Source organism: Salmo trutta, unplaced genomic scaffold (assembly GCF_901001165.1).
Source record: "Salmo trutta unplaced genomic scaffold, fSalTru1.1, whole genome shotgun sequence".
Taxonomy (NCBI): domain Eukaryota; kingdom Metazoa; phylum Chordata; class Actinopteri; order Salmoniformes; family Salmonidae; genus Salmo; species Salmo trutta.
The window spans coordinates 456,762-477,647 of record NW_021823104.1 but is presented as its reverse complement, the minus strand read 5'-3'; the positions used below and the strand labels follow the sequence as shown (position 1 = coordinate 477,647).

At 42.6% G+C, this 20,886-nt stretch overlaps 2 protein-coding genes across 6 annotated transcripts in view; one reads left to right on the top strand and one right to left on the bottom strand.

The window, feature by feature from the left end:
- LOC115188923 (AP-5 complex subunit zeta-1) overlaps positions 1 to 20,886 on the bottom strand; it is a 389,472-nt gene that overhangs the window by 218,652 nt on the left and 149,934 nt on the right. The window lies entirely within an intron of this gene.
- LOC115188926 (carbohydrate sulfotransferase 12-like) overlaps positions 1 to 20,886 on the top strand; it is a 32,884-nt gene that overhangs the window by 6,135 nt on the left and 5,863 nt on the right. Inside the window, exons 2-4 of the mRNA XM_029747759.1 lie at positions 9,467 to 9,811; positions 13,087 to 13,242; positions 14,253 to 14,432. Of these exons, the coding sequence (XP_029603619.1) occupies positions 9,476 to 9,811; positions 13,087 to 13,242; positions 14,253 to 14,432 (672 nt within the window). The 5' untranslated portion in view covers positions 9,467 to 9,475. The remainder of the gene's footprint in view (positions 1 to 9,466; positions 9,812 to 13,086; positions 13,243 to 14,252; positions 14,433 to 20,886) is intronic.

The window sequence follows — 20,886 nt, the reverse complement described above, 5'->3', positions numbered from 1 at the left end:
GAGATGAGTAATACATAGACAGATACAGTAGAATAGGATAGAATACAGTATATACATATGAGATGAGTAATACATAGACAGATACAGTAGAATAGGATAGAATACAGTATATACATATGAGATAAGTAATACATAGACAGATACAGTAGAATAGAATACAGTATATACATATGAGATGAGTAATACATAGACAGATACAGTAGAATAGTATACAGTATATACATATGAGATGAGTAATACATAGACAGATACAGTAGAATAGAATACAGTATATACATATGAGATAAGTAATACATAGACAGATACAGTAGAATAGAATACAGTATATACATATGAGATGAGTAATACATAGACAGATACAGTAGAATAGTATAGAATACAGTATATACATATGAGATAAGTAATACATAGACAGATACAGTAGTATAGTGTAGAATACAGTATATACATATGAGATGAGTAATACATAGACAGATACAATAGAATAGGATAGAATACAGTATATACATATGAGATGAGTAATACATAGACAGATACAGTAGAATAGAATACAGTATATACATATGAGATGAGTAATACATAGACAGATACAGTAGAATAGGATAGAATACAGTATATACATATGAGATAAGTAATACATAGACAGATACAGTAGAATAGAATACAGTATATACATATGAGATGAGTAATACATAGACAGATACAGTAGAATAGTATACAGTATATACATATGAGATGAGTAATACATAGACAGATACAGTAGAATAGAATACAGTATATACATATGAGATAAGTAATACATAGACAGATACAGTAGAATAGAATACAGTATATACATATGAGATGAGTAATACATAGACAGATACAGTAGAATAGTATAGAATACAGTATATACATATGAGATAAGTAATACATAGACAGATACAGTAGTATAGTGTAGAATACAGTATATACATATGAGATGAGTAATACATAGACAGATACAATAGAATAGGATAGAATACAGTATATACATATGAGATGAGTAATACATAGACAGATACAGTAGAATAGAATACAGTATATACATATGAGATGAGTAATACATAGACAGATACAGTAGAATAGGATAGAATACAGTATATACATATGAGATAAGTAATACATAGACAGATACAGTAGAATAGAATACAGTATATACATATGAGATGAGTAATACATAGACAGATACAGTAGAATAGTATACAGTATATACATATGAGATGAGTAATACATAGACAGATACAGTAGAATAGAATACAGTATATACATATGAGATAAGTAATACATAGACAGATACAGTAGAATAGAATACAGTATATACATATGAGATGAGTAATACATAGACAGATACAGTAGAATAGTATAGAATACAGTATATACATATGAGATAAGTAATACATAGACAGATACAGTAGTATAGTGTAGAATACAGTATATACATATGAGATGAGTAATACATAGACAGATACAATAGAATAGGATAGAATACAGTATATACATATGAGATGAGTAATACATAGACAGATACAGTAGAATAGAATACAGTATATACATATGAGATAAGTAATACATAGACAGATACAGTAGAATAGGATAGAATACAGTATATACATATGAGATGAGTAATACATAGACAGATACAGTAGAATAGAATACAGTATATACATATGAGATAAGTAATACATAGACAGATACAGTAGAATAGGATAGGATACAGTATATACATATGAGATGAGTAATACATAGACAGATACAGTAGAATAGTATACAGTATATACATATGAGATGAGTAATACATAGACAGATACAGTAGAATAGAATACAGTATATACATATGAGATGAGTAATACATAGACAGATACAGTAGAATAGTATAGAATACAGTATATACATATGAGATGAGTAATACATAGACAGATACAGTAGAATAGGATAGAATACAGTATATACATATGAGATGAGTAATACATAGACAGATACAGTAGAATAGAATACAGTATATACATATGAGATGAGTAATACATAGACTAAGATACAGTAGAATAGTATAGAATACAGTATATACATATGAGATGAGTAATACATAGACAGATACAGTAGAATAGTATAGTATACAGTATATACATATGAGATGAGTAATACATAGACAGATACAGTAGAATAGTATACAGTATATACATATGAGATGAGTAATACATAGACAGATACAGTAGAATAGTATAGTATACAGTATATACATATGAGATGAGTAATACATAGACAGATACAGTAGAATAGTATAGAATACAGTATATACATATGAGATGAGTAATACATAGACAGATACAGTAGAATAGTATACAGTATATATATATGAGATGAGTAATGCAAAATATGTAAACATTATTAAAGTGACTAGTGTTCCATTATTAAAGTGGCCAGTGATTTCTAGTCTATGTATATAGGGCAGCAGCCTCTCTGTGCTAGTGATGGCTATTTAACAGTCTGCTGGCCTTGAGATAGAAGCTGTTTTTCAGTCTCTCGGGTCCTAGCTTTGATGCACCTGTACTGACCTCGCCTTCTGGATGATAGCGGGGTGAACAGGCAGTGGCTCGGGTGGTTGTTGTCCTTCATGATCCTTTTTGACCTTCCTGTGACATCAGGTGCTGTAGGTGTCCTGGAGGGCAGGTAGTTTGCCCCCGGTGATGCGTTGGGAAGATCGCACCACCCTCTGGAGAGCCCTGTGGTTGCGGGTGGTGCCGTTGTCGTACCAGGCAGTGATAAAGCCCGACAGGATGCTCTCTATTGTGCATCTGTATACAGAACTATAAAACATTGGCAAGTATCCATGCTAGAGGAAAGTTGAGCGTTTATCGTTCTACAGTACACCTGTCAATCACCTGGTCATCGCATCCTACTGCACGCTGTAGCCCTGTTAATAAGGTGATAACACAGACTGTTCAGTACACCTGGTCAATGCATCCTACTGCACGCTGTAGCCCTGTTAATAAGGTGATAACACAGACTGTTCAGTACACCTGGTCAATGCATCCTACTGCATGCTGTAGCCCTGTTAATAAGGTGATAACACAGACTGTTCAGTACACCTGGTCAATGCATCCTACTGCACGCTGTAGCCCTGTTAATAAGGTGATAACACAGACTGTTCAGTACACCTGGTCAATGCATCCTACTGCACGCTGTAGCCCTGTTAATAAGGTGATAACACAGACTGTTCAGTACAGATGGAACGGTTCATCTAACCCACAGTGTGGTACATATTGTGGTTTTGGGGTCACGGTTCAGTTTCAGTTCAGCAGGAAAATTAAATACCATTCACAATGTTCAGCATTCACAATGTTCAGCATTCACAATGTTCCTGGCATTCACAATGTTCCTGGCATTCACAATGTTCCTGGCATTCACAATGTTCAGCATTCACAATGTTCCTGGCATTCACAATGTTCAGCATTCACAATGTTCCTGGCATTCACAATGTTCAGCATTCACAATGTTCCTGGCATTCACAATGTTCAGCATTCACAATGTTCCTGGCATTCACAATGTTCCTGGCATTCACAATGTTCCTGGCATTCACAATGTTCAGCATTCACAATGTTCCTGGCATTCACAATGTTCAGCATTCACAATGTTCCTGGCATTCCCAATGTTCCTGGCATTGTTGCCATGCACTCTTAGAAAATCAGCATTCTGAAAACTAGTGTGCAGCATTTTTGTTTGGTTGGTCAACTCATCTCTTTTTCGGGCAAATAATTGTCTATTTTGTCCTTGAGATGTTGTTGCTTTGTTTCTAAATTTCAGCAAATGTTTTATGGCTTCATAGCCTTGTTGCTGAGGCAAGTCTGACATACCACACAGACCGGTTAGGGTAGGCAGCTTTCCAGCCTTAGCAGTCTAGACCGGTTAGGGTAGGCAGCTGTCCAGCCTTAGCAGTCTAGACCGGTTAGGGTAGGCAGCTGTCCAGCCTTAGCAGTCTAGACCGGTTAGGGTAGGCAGCTGCCCAGCCTTAGCAGTCTAGACCGGTTAGGGTAGGCAGCTGCCCAGCCTTAGCAGTCTAGACCGGTTAGGGTAGGCAGCTGCCCAGCCTTAGCAGTCTAGACCGGTTAGGGTAGGCAGCTGTCCAGCCTTAGCAGTCTAGACCGGTTAGGGTAGGCAGCTGCCCAGCCTTAGCAGTCTAGACCGGTTAGGGTAGGCAGCTGCCCAGCCTTAGCAGTCTAGACCGGTTAGGGTAGGCAGCTGCCCAGCCTTAGCAGTCTAGACCGGTTAGGGTAGGAAGCTGCCCAGCCTTAGCAGTCTAGACCGGTTAGGGTAGGCAGCTGTCCTTCGAAACAAATCCAGGGAGAAAGAGGCTGTGTCTATGCTTGACCCCTACATGCCACTTCTGCTAACAGAATAGGAAGACGGCATTGAAAAGTCTAGATGCAGTCTGATTGGTCTGATTGTGTTCATATCTGGGTGACCACTTCGGGAGCTGGTCAGGGATGCATTATGTGTGGATTTCTCCTCAGTCTGGACCAATCAGGCTACCGAAAGCACATACAGTGGGCGATGTCATCAGCACTTCGCCCACAAATCTACAGAAAACCTGTTTTGGGAGCGAGGCACCTTTTTTCATTAAACGTTGGAGGAAATGCATTCCTAGCATGTCACTTTGCAATCACTTTAGCTTTGCTAGCTGGCTGTCTAGCTACATACGTTAGCTGGATAGTTAGCTGAAGTAGTGGGCAATCACTTTAGCTTTGCTAGCTGGCTGTCTAGCTACATAAGTTAGCTGGATAGTTAGCTGAAGTAGTGGGCAATCACTTTAGCTTTGCTAGCTGGCTGTCTAGCTACATAAGTTAGCTGGATAGTTAGCTGAAGTAGTGGGCAACTGCTATTAAGTTGTCGTGTTATTTTCAGATTTAGCCTGTTCCACCGTTTGCAGAATGCGTACTGGCATTTCAGTCAAGGGAATCTGGACACAATGTGGACAAAGTAGACACATTTAAATGTAGGTGTAGATGCATGACGTGTTCGGAATTCAATGATCAGAATACAAAAGCTGCATGAACTGTCAAGTCTAGACACGGCCAGAGAGAGCGTGCAGGCTGTGCAGCAGGGCTCACGGCCAGAGAGAGCGTGCAGGCTGTGCAGCAGGGCTCACGGCCAGAGAGAGCGTGCAGGCTGTGCAGCAGGGCTAGCTTGTGTGTGTGTGTGTGTGTGTGTGTATTTGGTGTTGCTATACTTCGCAAGTAGTCTTAGGGCAAGTATTTATTAGAGTCAAATATGCCACGGACCAAATAACCCCCCAATCATATTCAAGACAAATATTCCGCAGATCGACAATCATTCGTCCATGGACCGGCGCTGGTCCACAGTCCTGGGTTTGATAAAGACTGCTCTAATGGTCCACAGTCCTGGGTTTGATAAAGACTGCTCTAATGGTCTACAGTCCTGGGTTTGATAAAGACTGCTCTAATGGTCTACAGTCCTGGGTTTGATAAAGACTGCTCTAGTAGATTTAATGAAAAATGCTGTTTATCCTGCATATCTTTTACAGCATGTCATTGCTTGCCTCGTTGCTCCAGTGGTTTGCAAGTGATTTCCATTTTTCTAATGTTGTCAATACTTTTGGGTCTTCATTTTCACTGTGCTCATCTCTCTGTTTATGTCCTGTGCAACTATTTGCAATTAATCAGTGCAACAATGTTATCATGTGCGGCCAAAGTGATCACACCATCTCCTCAACTTTCCCAGACAGTTAATTTGACCTGATACTGTAGGCCTATTTTACATTCAGCAATTGACCTTTCGCTAAGCACTGCCCAGAATTTTGGGGAACCAATGGCAGTGCTCCGTTTGATAGCAACTGGCACTAACAATTCTTACCAGTGCTGCTAATGTAATGACTTTGTCCCTATATTTAGTTACTTTGTCTCTATATTTAGTGACTTTGTTCCTATATTTAGTTACTTTTCAGACCCTTCCAGTGACTTTGTCTCTATATTTATTTACTTTTCAGACCCTTCCAGTGACTTTGTCCCTATATTTAGCGACTTTTCAGACCCTTCCATTGACTTTGTCCCTATATTTAGCGACTTTTCAGACCCTTCCATTGACTTTGTCCTATATTTATCGACTTTTCAGACCCCTCCAGTGACTTTGTCCTATATTTATCGACTTTTCAGACCCCTCCAGTGACTTTGTCTCTATATTTAGCGACTTTTCAGACCCCTCCAGTGACTTTGTCCCTATAGTTAGTTACATGTCAGACCCTTCCAGTAACTTTTACCCTATATTTAGTAACTTTGTCACTATAGTTAGCGACTTTTTCTCATGATTAGGTAATTACTGGAGTCGGGTGTGTTAGCTAGGGCAAACTGTGATACCAATCAGGCCCCTGGGACTGGAATTGCCCACCCCTGCACTAGCACCTAGGTTGTTTATGAGACCTTTGGTAATTTTCTATAATGCCTGGTAATTTTCTATAATGCCTGCTACAAGAAGTGAGTCAATATTAGTGAATGTGCATTAAGCATGATTCTGGTTGAATTTGTAATAAAAAAAGGGCATTTTCATAGACAAACTTGAAAGCCAGACCAGCAAATAAGCAGGTTAAAGTATTTGGATAAATTAATAAAATGATTAGTGGGTCTTATGGTTGTGGAAGTATAATTTCACAACTCCTGAATTCATTAGATTATTGCGGACTGTTGAAAAACTACATTGAGATATGATTTTTAGGCCATATCGTCCTGCCCTAAATTCTATGGTTGGATCAATAGCCAAGCCCCGCACCCTTAAAACTGTATTATTGATTAGGCCTATGTTAGGGTTAGGGTTAACTAACTAACTAACTAACTATCTAACTAACTAACTAACTAATTAGCTAACCCTAACCCTGTGTTTTTAGACAAGAAAACAATTCTACCTCGGCTACAACCACACAATGCAATGAAGAAATATATTATTGTCGTCAAGTGAGTACACAATTATTGTCCAGGCTGTAAACTGCAGTTCTTTTTCTTTTGAAATCATTTTTAATGCCGAAATAACTGCCTAAAGCCTAGCCCTGATTAGACAATCATTTGGATCAGTTCTGGAATGTTTACCAGGTCCAGAAAGTCCATTAGATACAGCTTAGCCCTGATTAGACAACCATTTGGATCAGTTCTGGTTCAGTTCTGGATCAGTTCTGGAATGTTTACCAGGTGCAGAAAGTCCGTCAGCAGGCTACTCATATGGTGGATTTGGTCAGATTGTAACGATGTGTGTGTTTGTGTATCAGTGTGTGTGTTTTAGAGGTCGACCGATTATGGCCGATTAATTATGGCCGATTTCAAGTTTTCATAATAATCGGTAATCTGCATTTTTGGACGCTGATTATGGTCGATTACATTCCACTCCACGAGGAGACTGCGTGGCAGGCTTACCACTTGTTACGCGAGTGCAGCAGGAAGCCAAGGTAAGTTGCTAGCTAGCATTAAACTTATCTTATAAAAAACTATCAATCTTAACATAATCACTAGTTAACTACACATGGTTGATGATATTACTAGTTTATCTAACGTGTCCTGCGTTGCATATAATCAATGCGGTGCCTGTTAATTTATCATCGAATCACAGCCTACTTCGCCAAACGGGGGATTTAACAAGCGCATTGGCGAAAAAAGCACTGTCGTTGCACCAATGTACCTAACCATAAACATCAATGCCTTTCTTTAAAATCAATACACAAGTATATATTTTTAAACTTGCATATTTAGTTAATATTGCCTGCTAACAGGAATTTATTTTAACTAGGGAAATTGTGTCACTTCTCTTGTGTTCAGTGCAACAGAGTCAGGGTATATGCAGCAGTTTGGGTCCTCTGGCTCGTTGCGAACTGTGCGAAGACCATTTCTTCCTATCAAAGACAGTAATTAATTTGCCAGAATTGTACATAATTATGACATAACATTGAAGGTTGTGCAATGTAACAGGAATATTTAGACTTAGGGAAGCCACCCGTTAGATAAAATACGGAACGGTTCCATATTTCACTGAAATAATAAAAGTTTTGTTTTCGAAATGATAGTTTCCGGATTCGACCATATTAATGACCAAAGGCTCGTATTTCTGTGTGTTATTATGTTATAATTAAGTCTATGATTTGATATTTCATAGAGCAGTCTGACTGAGCGGTGGTAGGCAGCAGCAGGCTCGTAAGCATTCATTCAAACAGCACCTTCGTGCGTTTTGCCAGCAGCTCTTTGCTGTGCTTCAAGCATTGCGCTGTTTATGACTTCAAGCCTATCAACTCCCGAGATTAGGCTGGCAATACTAAAGTGCCTATAAGAACATCCAATAGTCAAAGGTATATGAAATACAAATCGTATAGAGAGAAATAGTCCTATAGTTCCTATAATAACTACAACCTAAAACTTCTTACCTGGGAATATTGAAGACTCATGTTAAAAGGAACCACCAGCTTTCATATGTTCTCATGTTCTGAGCAAGGAACTTAAACATTAGCTTTCTTACATGGCACATATTGCACTTTCACTTTCTTCTCCAACACTTTGTTTTTGCATTATTTAAACCAAATTGAACATGTTTCATTATTTATATGAGGCTAAATTGATTTTATTGATGTATTATATTAAGTTAAAATAAGTGTTCATTCAGTATTGTTGTAATTGTCATTATTACAAATATAAAAATCAGCCGATTAATCGGTATCGGCTTTTCTGGTCCTCCAATAATCGGTATCGGCGTTGAAAAATCATAATCGGTCGACCTCTAGTGTGTTTGTATCAGTGTGTGTGTGTGTGTGTGTGTGTGTGTGTGTGTGTGTAACAGTCTGTGTTCTCTGCTGCTTGTGTTCAGGGTGTCACCATGGGGAAGTGGAGGTTGTTCAGTGTGTGTGTGTGTGTGTGTGTGTGTGTGTGTGTGTGTGTGTGTGTGTGTGTGTAACTGTGTTCTCTGCTGCTTGTGTTCAGGGTGTCACCATGGGGAAGTGGAGGTTGTTCAGTGTGTGTATCAGTGTGTGTGTGTGTGTGTGTGTGTGTGTGTGTGTATCAGTGTGTGTGTGTGTGTGTGTGTGTATCAGTGTGTGTATCAGTGTGTGTATCAGTGTGTGTATCAGTGTGTGTGTGTGTGTGTAACAGTCTGTGTTCTCTGCTGCTTGTGTTCAGGGTGTCACCATGGGGAAGTGGAGGTTGTTCAGTGTGTGTATCGGTGTGTGTGTGTGTGTGTGTGTGTGTGTGTGTGTGTGTGTGTGTGTGTGTGTGTGTGTGTGTGTGTGTGTATCAGTGTGTGTGTGTGTGTATAACAGTCTGTGTTTTCTGCTGCTTGCGTTCAGGGTGTCACCATGGGGAAGTGGAGGTTGTTCAGTGTGTGTGTGTGTGTGTGTGTGTGTGTGTGTGTGTGTGTGTGTGTATCAGTGTGTGTATAACAGTCTGTGTTCTCTGCTGCTTGTGTTCAGGGTGTCACCATGGGGAAGTGGAGGTTGTTCCGTGTCTCTCTGGTTCTGGGTTCAGTCTTTATGATCCTGTTGATTATTCTCTACTGGGACGACGTTGGAGCCTCTCACCTCTACCTGCCCCCCCTCTCCCCCCGGCCCGCCCCTCACCACCCCCCCACACACCCCTCCTTCCTCTCCGACATCAATGCCTTCGTAAACCAGTTCCTGGAGGGAACCAATGATCCTACAGATTCCGCCCCCCCAGACTCTGCCAACCAATCAGAGCACGCCGAGGAGCGGTATGTTCCCCGGAGGGAGTGGAAGGTCCATCTGACGCCCATCGACCCCGAGAAACGACTAGGACAGGTAACCCTTACCGCCCTCTCAATGCCATTCAATGGAAGGGCTCTGTTGTCATGGGAAACATATGTTTACATTGCCAAAGCAAATGAAGTAGATAATAAACAAAAGTGAAATAAACAATACAAATTTACAGTAAACATTACACTCACAGAAGTTCAAAAAGAACAAAGACATTTCAAATGTCATATTTTGTGCAAATAGTTAAAGTCCAAAAGGGAAAATAAATCAACATAAATATGGGTTGTATTTACAATGGTGTTTGTTCTTCACTGGTTGCCCTTTTCTTGTGACAACAGGTCACATCTTGCTGCTGTGGTGGCACACTGTGGTATTTCACCCAGTAGATATGGGAGTTTATCAAAATTGGGTTTGTTTTTTAATTCTTTGTGGATCTGTGTAATCTGAGGGAAATATGTGTCTCTAATATGGTCATACATTTGGCAGGAGGTTAGGAAGTGCAGCTCAGTTCCCACCTCATTTTGTGGGCAGTGTTCTCAGAGCCTCCCAAGCATACTTCCAAAGTTGTGGCAAAATGGCTTAAGGACAACAAAGGCAAGGTATTGGAGTGGCCATTACAAAGCCCTGACCTCAATCCTATAGAAAATGTGTGGGCAGAACTGAAAAAGTGTGTGCGAGCAAAGTAGGCCTACAAACCTGACTCAGTTACACCAGCTCTGTCAGGAGGAATGGGCCAAAATTCACCCAACTTATTGTGGGAAGCTTGTGGAAGGCTACCCGCAATGTTTGACCCAAGTTAACCTCTCTAGGGAGTCCCACCTACGTAACAGCCAGTGGAATCCTGTGGCGCGTTATTCAAATACCTTAGAAATGCTATTACTTCAATTTCTCAAACATATGACTATTTTACACCATTTTAAAGACAAGACTCTCGTTAATCTAACCACACTGTCCGATTTCAAAAAGGCTTTACAACGAAAGCAAAACATTAGATTATGCCAGCAGAGTACCCAGACAGAAATAATCAGACACCCATTTTTCAAGCTAGCATATAATGTCACATAAACCCAAACCACAGCTAAATGCAGCACTAACCTTTGATGATCTTCATCAGATGACACACTTAGGACATTATGTTATACAATACATGCATGTTTTGTTCAATCAAGTTCATATTTATATCAAAAACCAGTTTTTTACATTAGCATGTGACGTTCAGAACTAACATACCCCCCGCAAACCTCCGGTGAATTTACTAAATTACTCACGATAAACGTTCACAAAAAACATAACAATTATTTTAAGAATTATAGATACAGAACTCTTCTATGCACTCGCTATGTCCGATTTTAAAATAGCTTTTCGGCAAAAGCACATTTTGCAATATTCTAAGTAGATAGCCCGGCATCACAGGGCTAGCTATTTAGACACCCACCAAGTTTAGCCCTCACCAAAGTCAGATTTACTATAAGAAAAATGTTATTACCTTTGCTGTTCTTCGTCAGAATGCACTCCCAGGACTTCTACTTCAATAACAAATGTTGGTTTGGTTCAAAATATTCCATAGTTATATCCAAATAGCGGCGTTTTGTTTTTGCGTTCAAGACACTATCCGAAAGGGTAAAGAAGGGTGACGCGCCCGACGCGTATTGTGACAAAAAAATTCTAAATATTCCATTACCGTACTTCGAAGCAGGTCAACCGCTGTTTAAAATCAATTTTTATGCCATTTTTCTCGTAAAAAAGCGATAATATTCCGACCGGGAATCTGTGTTTTAGTACAAAGAGAGAAAATAAAAACATGTGATCCCCTCGTGCACGAGCCTGAGTCTTATTGTCCTCTGATAGACCACTTACCAAAGGCGCTAATGTTTTTCAGCCAGGGGCTGGAATTACATCATTCAGCTTTTTCCCGGGTTCTGAGAGCCTATGGGAGCCGTAGGAAGTGTCACGTTACAGCAATGATCCTCAGTTTTCAATAAAGAGAGTCAAGAAGAACAAGAACTTGTCAGACAGGCCACTTCCTGTAAGGAATCTTCTCAGGTTTTTGCCTGCCATATGAGTTCTGTTATACTCACAGACACCATTCAAACAGTTTAAAAAAACTTTAGGGTGTTTTCAATCCAAAGCCAATAATTATATGATTATTCTAGTTTCTGGGCAGTAGTAATAACCAGATTAAATCGGGTACGTTTTTTATCTGGCCGTGTAAATACTGCCCCCTAGCCCTAACAGGTTAAACAATTTGAAGGCAATGCTACCAAATACTAATTGAGTGTATGTAAACTTCTGACCCACTGGGAATGTGATGAAAGAAATAAAAGCTGAAATAAATCATTCTCTCTACTTTTATTCTGACATTTCACATTCTTAAAATAAAGTGGTGATCCTAAGACAGGGAATTTTTACTTGGATTAAATGTCAGGAATTGTTAAAAACTGAGTTTAAATATATTTGGCTGAGGTGTATGTAAACTTCAGAGTACAGCTGTATATGTTGAAGAGGGTGGGGCTCAAGCTGCATCCCTGTCTCACTCCACAACCCTGTGGAAAGAAATGGATGTGTTTTTTTGCCAATCTTAACTGCACACTTGTTGTTTGTGTATATAGATTTTATAATGTCGTATGTTTTTCCCCCAACACCACTTTCCATCAATTTGTATAGCAGACCCTCATGCCAAATTGAGTCAAAAGCTTTTTTGAAATCAACAAAGCATGAGAAGACTTTGCCTTTGTTTTGGTTTGCTTGTTTGTTAATTAGGGTGTGCAGGGTGAATGCATGGTCTGTCGTACGGTAAATTGGTAAAAAGCCAATTTGACATTTGCTCAGTACATTGTTTTCACTGAGGAATTGATTCTGCTGTTAATGATAATGCAGAGGATTTTCCCATGGTTGCTGTTGACGCATATCCCACAGTAGTTATTGGGGTCAAATTTGTTTCTCTCTCTCACCTCTCACTCTTGTTTTCATGCCTCTCGCTCTTCCCCCCTCCTCTCTCTCCCCCTCCTCTCTACCCCCCTCCTCTCTCCCCCCTTCTCTCTCTCCCCCCTCCGCTCTCTCTCCCCCCTCCGCTCTCTCTCCCCCCTCCGCTCTCTCTCCGCTCCTCTCTCTCCCCCCTCCTCTCTCTCCCCCCTCCGCTCTCTCTCCCCTCCTCTCTCTCCCCCCTCCTCTCTCTCCCCCCTCCTCTCTCTACCCCCTCCTCTCTCTCCCCCCTCCTCTCTCTCCCCCCTCCTCTCCCCCCCCCCTCCGCTCTCTCCCCCCTCCGCTCTCTCCCCCCTCCTCTCTCTCCGACCTCTCTCTCCGACCTCCTCTCTTTTCAGGAGAGGCGGCGGCAGCGTCTCCATGACCTCTGTCACCATGGTGATGACCTGGCTTTTCCGGGGAAGAACCGTTCATTTGACGACATCCCCAACAGGGAGCTGGATCACCTGATCGTGGACGACCGCCATGGTATCATATACTGCTACGTCCCCAAGGTACACACACACACACACACACACACACACACACAGCCATGGTATCATATACTGCTACGTCCCCAAGGTACACACACACACACACACACACACACACACACACACACACACTGCCATGGTATCATATACTGCTACGTCCCCAAGGTACACACACACACACACACACACACACACACCGACCACACACACACACACACTGCCATGGTATCATATACTGCTACGTCCCCAAGGTACACACACACACACACACACACACACACACACCGCCATGGTATCATATACTGCTACGTCCCCAAGGTACACACACACACACACCACACACACACACACACCACACACACACACACACCACACACACATACACACACACACACCGCCACGGTATCATATACTGCTCCGTCCCCAAGGTACACACACACACACACACACACACACACACACACCGCCATGGTATCATATACTGCTATGTCCCCAAGGTACACACACACACACACACACACACACACACACACCGCCACGGTATCATATACTGCTTCGTCCCCAAGGTACACACACACACACACACACACACACACACACACACAGTATATATATTGTATATATATTTATATTTATATTGACTGTAGGTGGCGTGTAGTAACTGGAAGAGGGTTATGATCGTGCTCAGTGAGAGTCTGCTAATATAACCTGTATATATTGTATATATATTTATATTGACTGTAGGTGGCGTGTAGTAACTGGTAGAGGGTCATGATCGTGCTCAGTGAGAGTCTGCTAATATAACCTGTATATATTGTATATATATTTATATTTATATTGACTGTAGGTGGCGTGTAGTAACTAGAAGAGGGTTATGATCGTGCTCAGTGAGAGTCTGCTAATATAACCTGTATATATTGTATATATATTTATATTTATATTGACTGTAGGTGGCGTGTAGTAACTGGTAGAGGGTTATGATCGTGCTCAGTGAGAGTCTGCTATTATAACTATATTTATATTGACTGTAGGTGGCGTGTAGTAACTGGAAGAGGGTTATGATCGTGCTCAGTGAGAGTCTGCTCCAGGAAGGAGTCCCCTACAGGGATCCTCTGGCTGTTCCTCAGGAGATGGTCCACAACAGCAGCCTCCACTTCACCTTCAACAAATTCTGGAAACGCTACGGGAAGTTCTCACGACATCTGATGAAGGTCAGTTCACTGCTAATCTCTCTAACACTAACCCTGATGGTGGTCAGTTAACCCTGATGGGGGTCAGTTAACCCTGATGGTACCCTGATGGTGGTCAGTTAACCCTGATGGTGGTCAGTTAACCCTGATGGTGGTCAGTTAACCCTGATGGGGGTCAGTTAACCCTGATAGTGGTCAGTTAACCCTGAACCCTGATGGGGGTCAGTTAACCCTGATGGTGGTCAGTTAACCCTGATAGTGGTCAGTTAACCCTGATGGTGGTCAGTTAACCCTGATGGGGGTCAGTTAACCCTGATGGTGGTCAGTTAACCCTGATGGTGGTCAGTTAACCCTGATGGTGGTCAGTTAACCCTGATGGGGGTCAGTTAACCCTGATGGTGGTCAGTTAACCCTGATGGTGGTCAGTTAACCCTGATAGTGGTCAGTTAACCCTGATGGTGGTCAGTTAACAGCTGACTCTAACCCTGATGGTGGTCAGTTAACCCTGATGGTGGTCAGTTAACCCTGATGGTGGTCAGTTAACCCTGATGGGGGTCAGTTAACCCTGATGGTGGTCAGTTAACCCTGATGGGGGTCAGTTAACCCTGATGGTGGTCAGTTAACCCTGATGGTACCCTGATGGTGGTCAGTTAACCCTGATGGTGGTCAGTTAACCCTGATGGTGGTCAGTTAACCCTGATCAAATCAAATCAAAAATAAAATAAAATTTATTTATATAGCCCTTCGTACATCAGCTGAAATCTCAAAGTGCTGTACAGAAACCCAGCCTAAAACCCCAAACAGCAAGCAATGCATGTGAAAGAAGCACGGTGGCTGGGAAAAACTCCCTAGGAAAAACTCCCTAGAAAGGCCAAAAACCTAGGAAGAAACCTAGAGAGGAACCAGGCTATGAGGGGTGGCCAGTCCTCTTCTGGCTGTGCCGGGTGGATATTATAACAGAACATGGTCAAGATGTTAAAATGTTCATAAATGACCAGCATGGTCAAATAATAATAATCATTGTAGTTGTCGAGGGTGCAACAAGCACGTCCGGTGAACAGGTCAGGGTTCCGTAGCCGCAGGCAGAACAGTTGAAACTGGAGCAGCAGCATGGCCAGGTGGACTGGGGACAGCAAGGAGTCATCATGCCAGGTAGTCCCGAGGCATGGTCCTAGGGCTCAGGTCCTCCGAGAGAAAGAAAGAAAGAGAGAATTAGAGAGAGCATATTTAAATTCACACAGGACACCGGATAAGACAAGATAATACTCCAGATGAAACAGACTGACCCTAGCCCCCCGGCACATAAACTACTGCAGCATAAATACTGGAGGCTGAGACAGGAGGGATTAGAAGACACTGTGGCCCCATCCGATGATACCCCCGGACAGGGCCAAACAGGCAGGATATAACCCCACCCACTTTGCCAAAGCACAGCCCCCACACCACTAGAGGGATGTCTACAACCACCAACTTACCGTCCGAAGACAAGGCCGAGTATAGCCCACAAAATCTCCGCCATGGCACAACCCAAGGGGGGGCACCAACCCAGACAGGAAGACCACGTCAGTGACTCAACCCACTCAAGTGACGCACCCCTACCATGGACGGCATGGAAGAACACCAGTAAGTCAGTGACTCAGCCCCTGTAATAGGGTTAGAGGCAGAGAATCCCAGTGGAAAGAGGGGAACCGGCAAGGCAGAGACAGCAAGGGCGGTTCGTTGCTCCAGCCTTTCCGTTCACCTTCACACTCCTGGGCCAGACTACACTTAATCATAGGACCTACTGAAGAGATAAGTCTTCAGTAAAGACTTAAAGGTTGAGACTGAGTCTGCGTCTCTCACATCGGTAGGCAGACTATTCCATAAAAATGGAGCTCTATAGGAGAAAGCCCTACCTCCAGCCGTTTGCTTAGAAATTCTAGGGACAGTTAGGAGGCCTGCGTCTTGTGACCGTAGCGTACGTATAGGTATGTACGGCAGGACCAAATCGGAAAGATAGGTAGGAGCAAGCCCATGTAATGCTTTGTAGGTTAGCAGTAAAACCTTGAAATCAGCCCTTGCCTTAACAGGAAGCCAGTGTAGGGAGGCTAGCACTGGAGTAATATGATCAAATTTTTGGGTTCTAGTCAGGATTCTAGCAGCCGTATTTAGCACTAACTGAAGTTTGTTTAGTGCTTTATCCGGGTAGCCGGAAAGTAGAGCATTGCAGTAGTCCAGCCTAGAAGTAACAAAAGCATGGATGAATTTTTCTGCGTCATTTTTGGACAGAAAGTTTCTGATTTTTGCAATGTTACATAGATGGAAAAAAGCTGTCCTTGAAACAGTCTTGATATGTTCTTCAAAAGAGAGATCAGGGTCCAGAGTAACACCGAGGTCCTTCACAGTTTTATTTGAGACGACTGTACAACCATCCAGATTAATTGTCAGATTTTTTTATTTTTTTATTTTCTGCTCGCCTCCCTACCTCTGAGGAAGCACAGTTCCCGCTCAGCCCAGTCAAAACTGCTCGCCGCTCTGGCACCCCAATGGTGGAACAATCTCCCTCACGATGCCAGGACAGCGGAGTCAATCACCACCTTCCGGAGACACCTGAAACCCCACCTCTTTAAGGAATACCTGGGATAGGATAAAGTAATCCTTCTAACCCCCCCCCCTTTAAAGGATTTAGATGCACTATTGTAAAGTGTTTGTTCTACTGGATATTATAGGTGAATGCACCAATTTGTAAGTCGCTCTGGATAAGAGCGTCTGCTAAATGACTTAAATGTAAATGTAAATGTGATTTTATTTAACCAGGTAGGCAAGTTGAGAACAAGTTCTCATTTACAATTGCGACCTGGCCAAGATAAAGCAAAGCAGTTCGACAACATACAACAACACAGAGTTACACATGGAGTAAACAACATACAGTCAATAATACAGTAGAAAAAAAAATAAGACTATATACAATGTGAGCAAATGATGTGAGATAAGGGAGGTAAAAGCAAAAAAAAAAACTGCCATGGTGGCAAAGTAAATAAAGTATAGCAAGAAAAACACTGGAATGGTAGATTTGTAGTTTGAAGAAAGTTCAAAGTTCAAATATAAATAATATGGTGCAAAGGAGCAAAATAAGTAAAATAAATAAATACAGTAGGGGAAGAGGTAGTAGTTTGGGCTAAATTATAGATGGGCTATGTACAGGTGCAGTGATCTGTGAGCTGCTCTGACAGCTGGTGCTTAAAGCTAGTGAGGGAGATAAGTGTTTCCAATTTCAGAGATTTTTGTAGTTCGTTCCAGTCGTTGGCAGCAGAGAACTGGAAGGAGAGACGACCAAAGGAGGAGTTGGCTTTAGGGGTGACCAGAGAGATATACCTGCTGGAGCGCGTGCTACAGGTGGGTGCTGCTATGGTGACCAGTGAGCGGAGATAAGGGGGGACTTTACCTAGCAGGGTCTTGTAGATGACCTGGAGCCAATGTGTTTGGCGACGATTATGAAGTGAAGGCCAGCCAACGAGAGCATACAGATCGCAGTGGTGGGTTGTATATGGGGCTTTGGTGACAAAACGGATGGCACTGTAATAGACTGCATCCAGCTTGTTGAGTAGGGTATTGGAGGCTATTTTGTAAATGACATCGCCGAAGTCGAGGATTGGTAGAATGGTCAGTTTTACGAGGGTATGTTTTGCAGCATGAGTGAAGGATGCTTTGTTGCGAAATAGGAAGCCAATTCTAGATTTCACTTTGGATTGGAGATGATTGATGTGAGTCTGGAAGGAGAGTTTACAGTCTAACCAGACACCTAGGTATTTGTAGTTGTCCACAAATTCTAAGTTAGAACCGTCCAGAGAAGTTATGCTGGATGGGCGGGCAGGTGCAGGCAGCGATCGGTTGAAGAGCATGCATTTAGTTTTACTTGTGTTTAGGAGCAGTTGGAGACCACGGAAGGAGAGTTGAATGGCATTGAAGCTCGTCTGGAGGGTTGTTAACACAGTGTCCAAAGAAGGGCCAGAAGTATACAGAATGGTGTCGTCTGCGTAGAGGTGGATCAGAGATTCACCAGCAGCAAGAGCGACATCATTTATGTATACAGAGAAAAGAGTTGGCCCAAGAATTGAACCCTGTGGTACCCCCATAGAGACTGCCAGAGGTCCAGACAGTAGGCCCTCCGATTTGACACACTGAACTCTGTCAGAGAAGTAGTTGGTGAACCAGGCGACGCAATCGTTTGAGAAACCAAGGCTACTAAGTCTGCCGATGAGGATGTGGTGATTAACAGAGTCAAAAGCTTTGGCCAGGTCAATGAATACGGCAGCACAGTATTGTTTCTTATCGATGGCGGTTACGATGTCGTTTAGGACCTTGAGCGTGGCTGAGGTGCACCCATGACCAGCTCTGAAACCAGATTGCATAGCGGAGAGGGTGCGGTGGGATTCGAAATAGTCGGTAATCTGTTTGTTGACTTGGCTTTCGAAGACCTTAGAAAGGCAGGGTAGGATGGATATAGGTCTGTAGCAATTTGGGTCAAGAGTGTCACCTCCTTTGAAGAGGGGGATGACAGCAGCTGCTTTCCAATCTATGGGAATCTCAGACGACACGAAAGAGAGGTTGAACAGGCTAGTAATAGGGGTTGCAATAATTTCGGCAGATAATTTTAGAAAGAAAGGGTCCAGATTGTCAAGCCCAGCTGATTTGTAGGGGTCCAGATTTTGCAGCTCTTTCAGAACATCAGCTGAATGGATTTGGGAGAAGGAGAAATGGGGGAGGTTTGGGCGAGTAGCTGTGGGGGGTGCAGTGCTGTTGAATGCAGTAGGGGTAGTTAGGTGGAAAGCATGGCCAGCCGTAGAAAAATGCTTATTGAAATTCTCAATTATAGTGGGTTTCCTATCCTCAGTGCAGTGGGCAGTTGGGAGGAGGTGTTCTTATTCTCCATGGACTTTACAATGTCCCAGAACTTTTTAGAGTTGGAGTTGCACGAAGCAAATTTTTGTTTGAAAAAGCTAGCCTTGGCGTTTCTAACTGCCTGTGTGTATTGGTTTCTAACTTCCCTAAAAAGTTGCATATCGCGGGGGCAGTTCGATGCTAATGCAGAACGCCACAGGATATTTTTGTGTTGGTTAAGGGCAGTCAGGTCTGGGGAGAACCAAGGGCTATATCTGTTCCTGGTTCTAAATTTCTTGAAAGGGGCATGCTTATTTAAGATGGAGAGGAAGGCATTTTTAAAATATAACCAGGCATCCTCTACTGACGGGATGAGGTCAATATCCTTCCAGGATACCAGGGCCAGGTCGATTAGAAAGGCTTGCTCGTTGAAATGTTTCAGGGAGCGTTTGACAGTGATAAGTGGAGGTCGTTTGACCGCTGACCCATTACGGGTGCAGGCAATGAGGCAGTGATCGCTGAGATCTTGGTTGAAAACAGCAGAGGTGTAATTAGAGGGCACATTGGTTAGGATGATATCTATGAGGGTGCCAGAGTTTGCGGCTTTGGGGTTGTACCTGGTGGGTTCATTAATAATTTGTGTGAGATTGAGGGCATCAAGCTTGGATTGTAGAATGGCTGGGGTGTTAAGCATGTCCCAGTTTAGGTCGCCTAGTAGCACGAGCTCTGAAGATAGATGGGGGGCAATCAGTTCACATATGGTGTCCAGAGCACAGCTAGGGGCCGAGGGGGGTCTATAGCAGGCGGCAACGGTGAGAGACTTGTTTTTGGAGAGATGGATTTTTAGAAGTAGAAGTTCAAATTGTTTGGGTACAGACCTGGATAGCAGGACAGAACTCTGCAGGCTATCTCTGCAGTAGATTGCAACACCGCCCCCTTTGGTCGTTCTATCTTGTCTGAAAACGTTGTAGTTAGGGATGATGATTTCACAGTTTGAACAGAAGATCTCTTTGTTTCTTGGGACCTAGAACAAGCATCTCTGTTTTGTCCGAGTTTAAAAGTGATGGTGGTCAGTTAACCCTGATGGTACCCTGATGGTGGTCAGTTAACCCTGATGGTGGTCAGTTAACCCTGATGGTGGTCAGTTAACCCTGATCGTGGTCAGTTAACCCTGATGGTACCCTGATGGTGGTCAGTTAACCCTGATGGTGGTCAGTTAAACCTGATGGTGGTCAGTTAACCCTGATGGTACCCTGATGGTGGTCAGTTAACCCTGATGGTGGTCAGTTAACCCTGATGGTGGTCAGTTAACCCTGATAGTGGTCAGTTAACCCTGAACCCTGATGGTGGTCAGTTAACCCTGATGGTGGTCAGTTAACCCTGATGGTGGTCAGTTAACCCTGAACCCTGATGGTGGTCAGTTAACCCTGATGGTGGTCAGTTAACCCTGATGGTGGTCAGTTAACCCTGATGGTGGTCAGTTAACCCTGAACCCTGATGGTGGTCAGTTAACCCTGATGGTGGTCAGTTAACCCTGATGGTGGTCAGTTAACCCTGATGGTGGTCAGTTAACAGCTGACACATTTGGTTTAATCTATTATATAAAGGTGAAAGT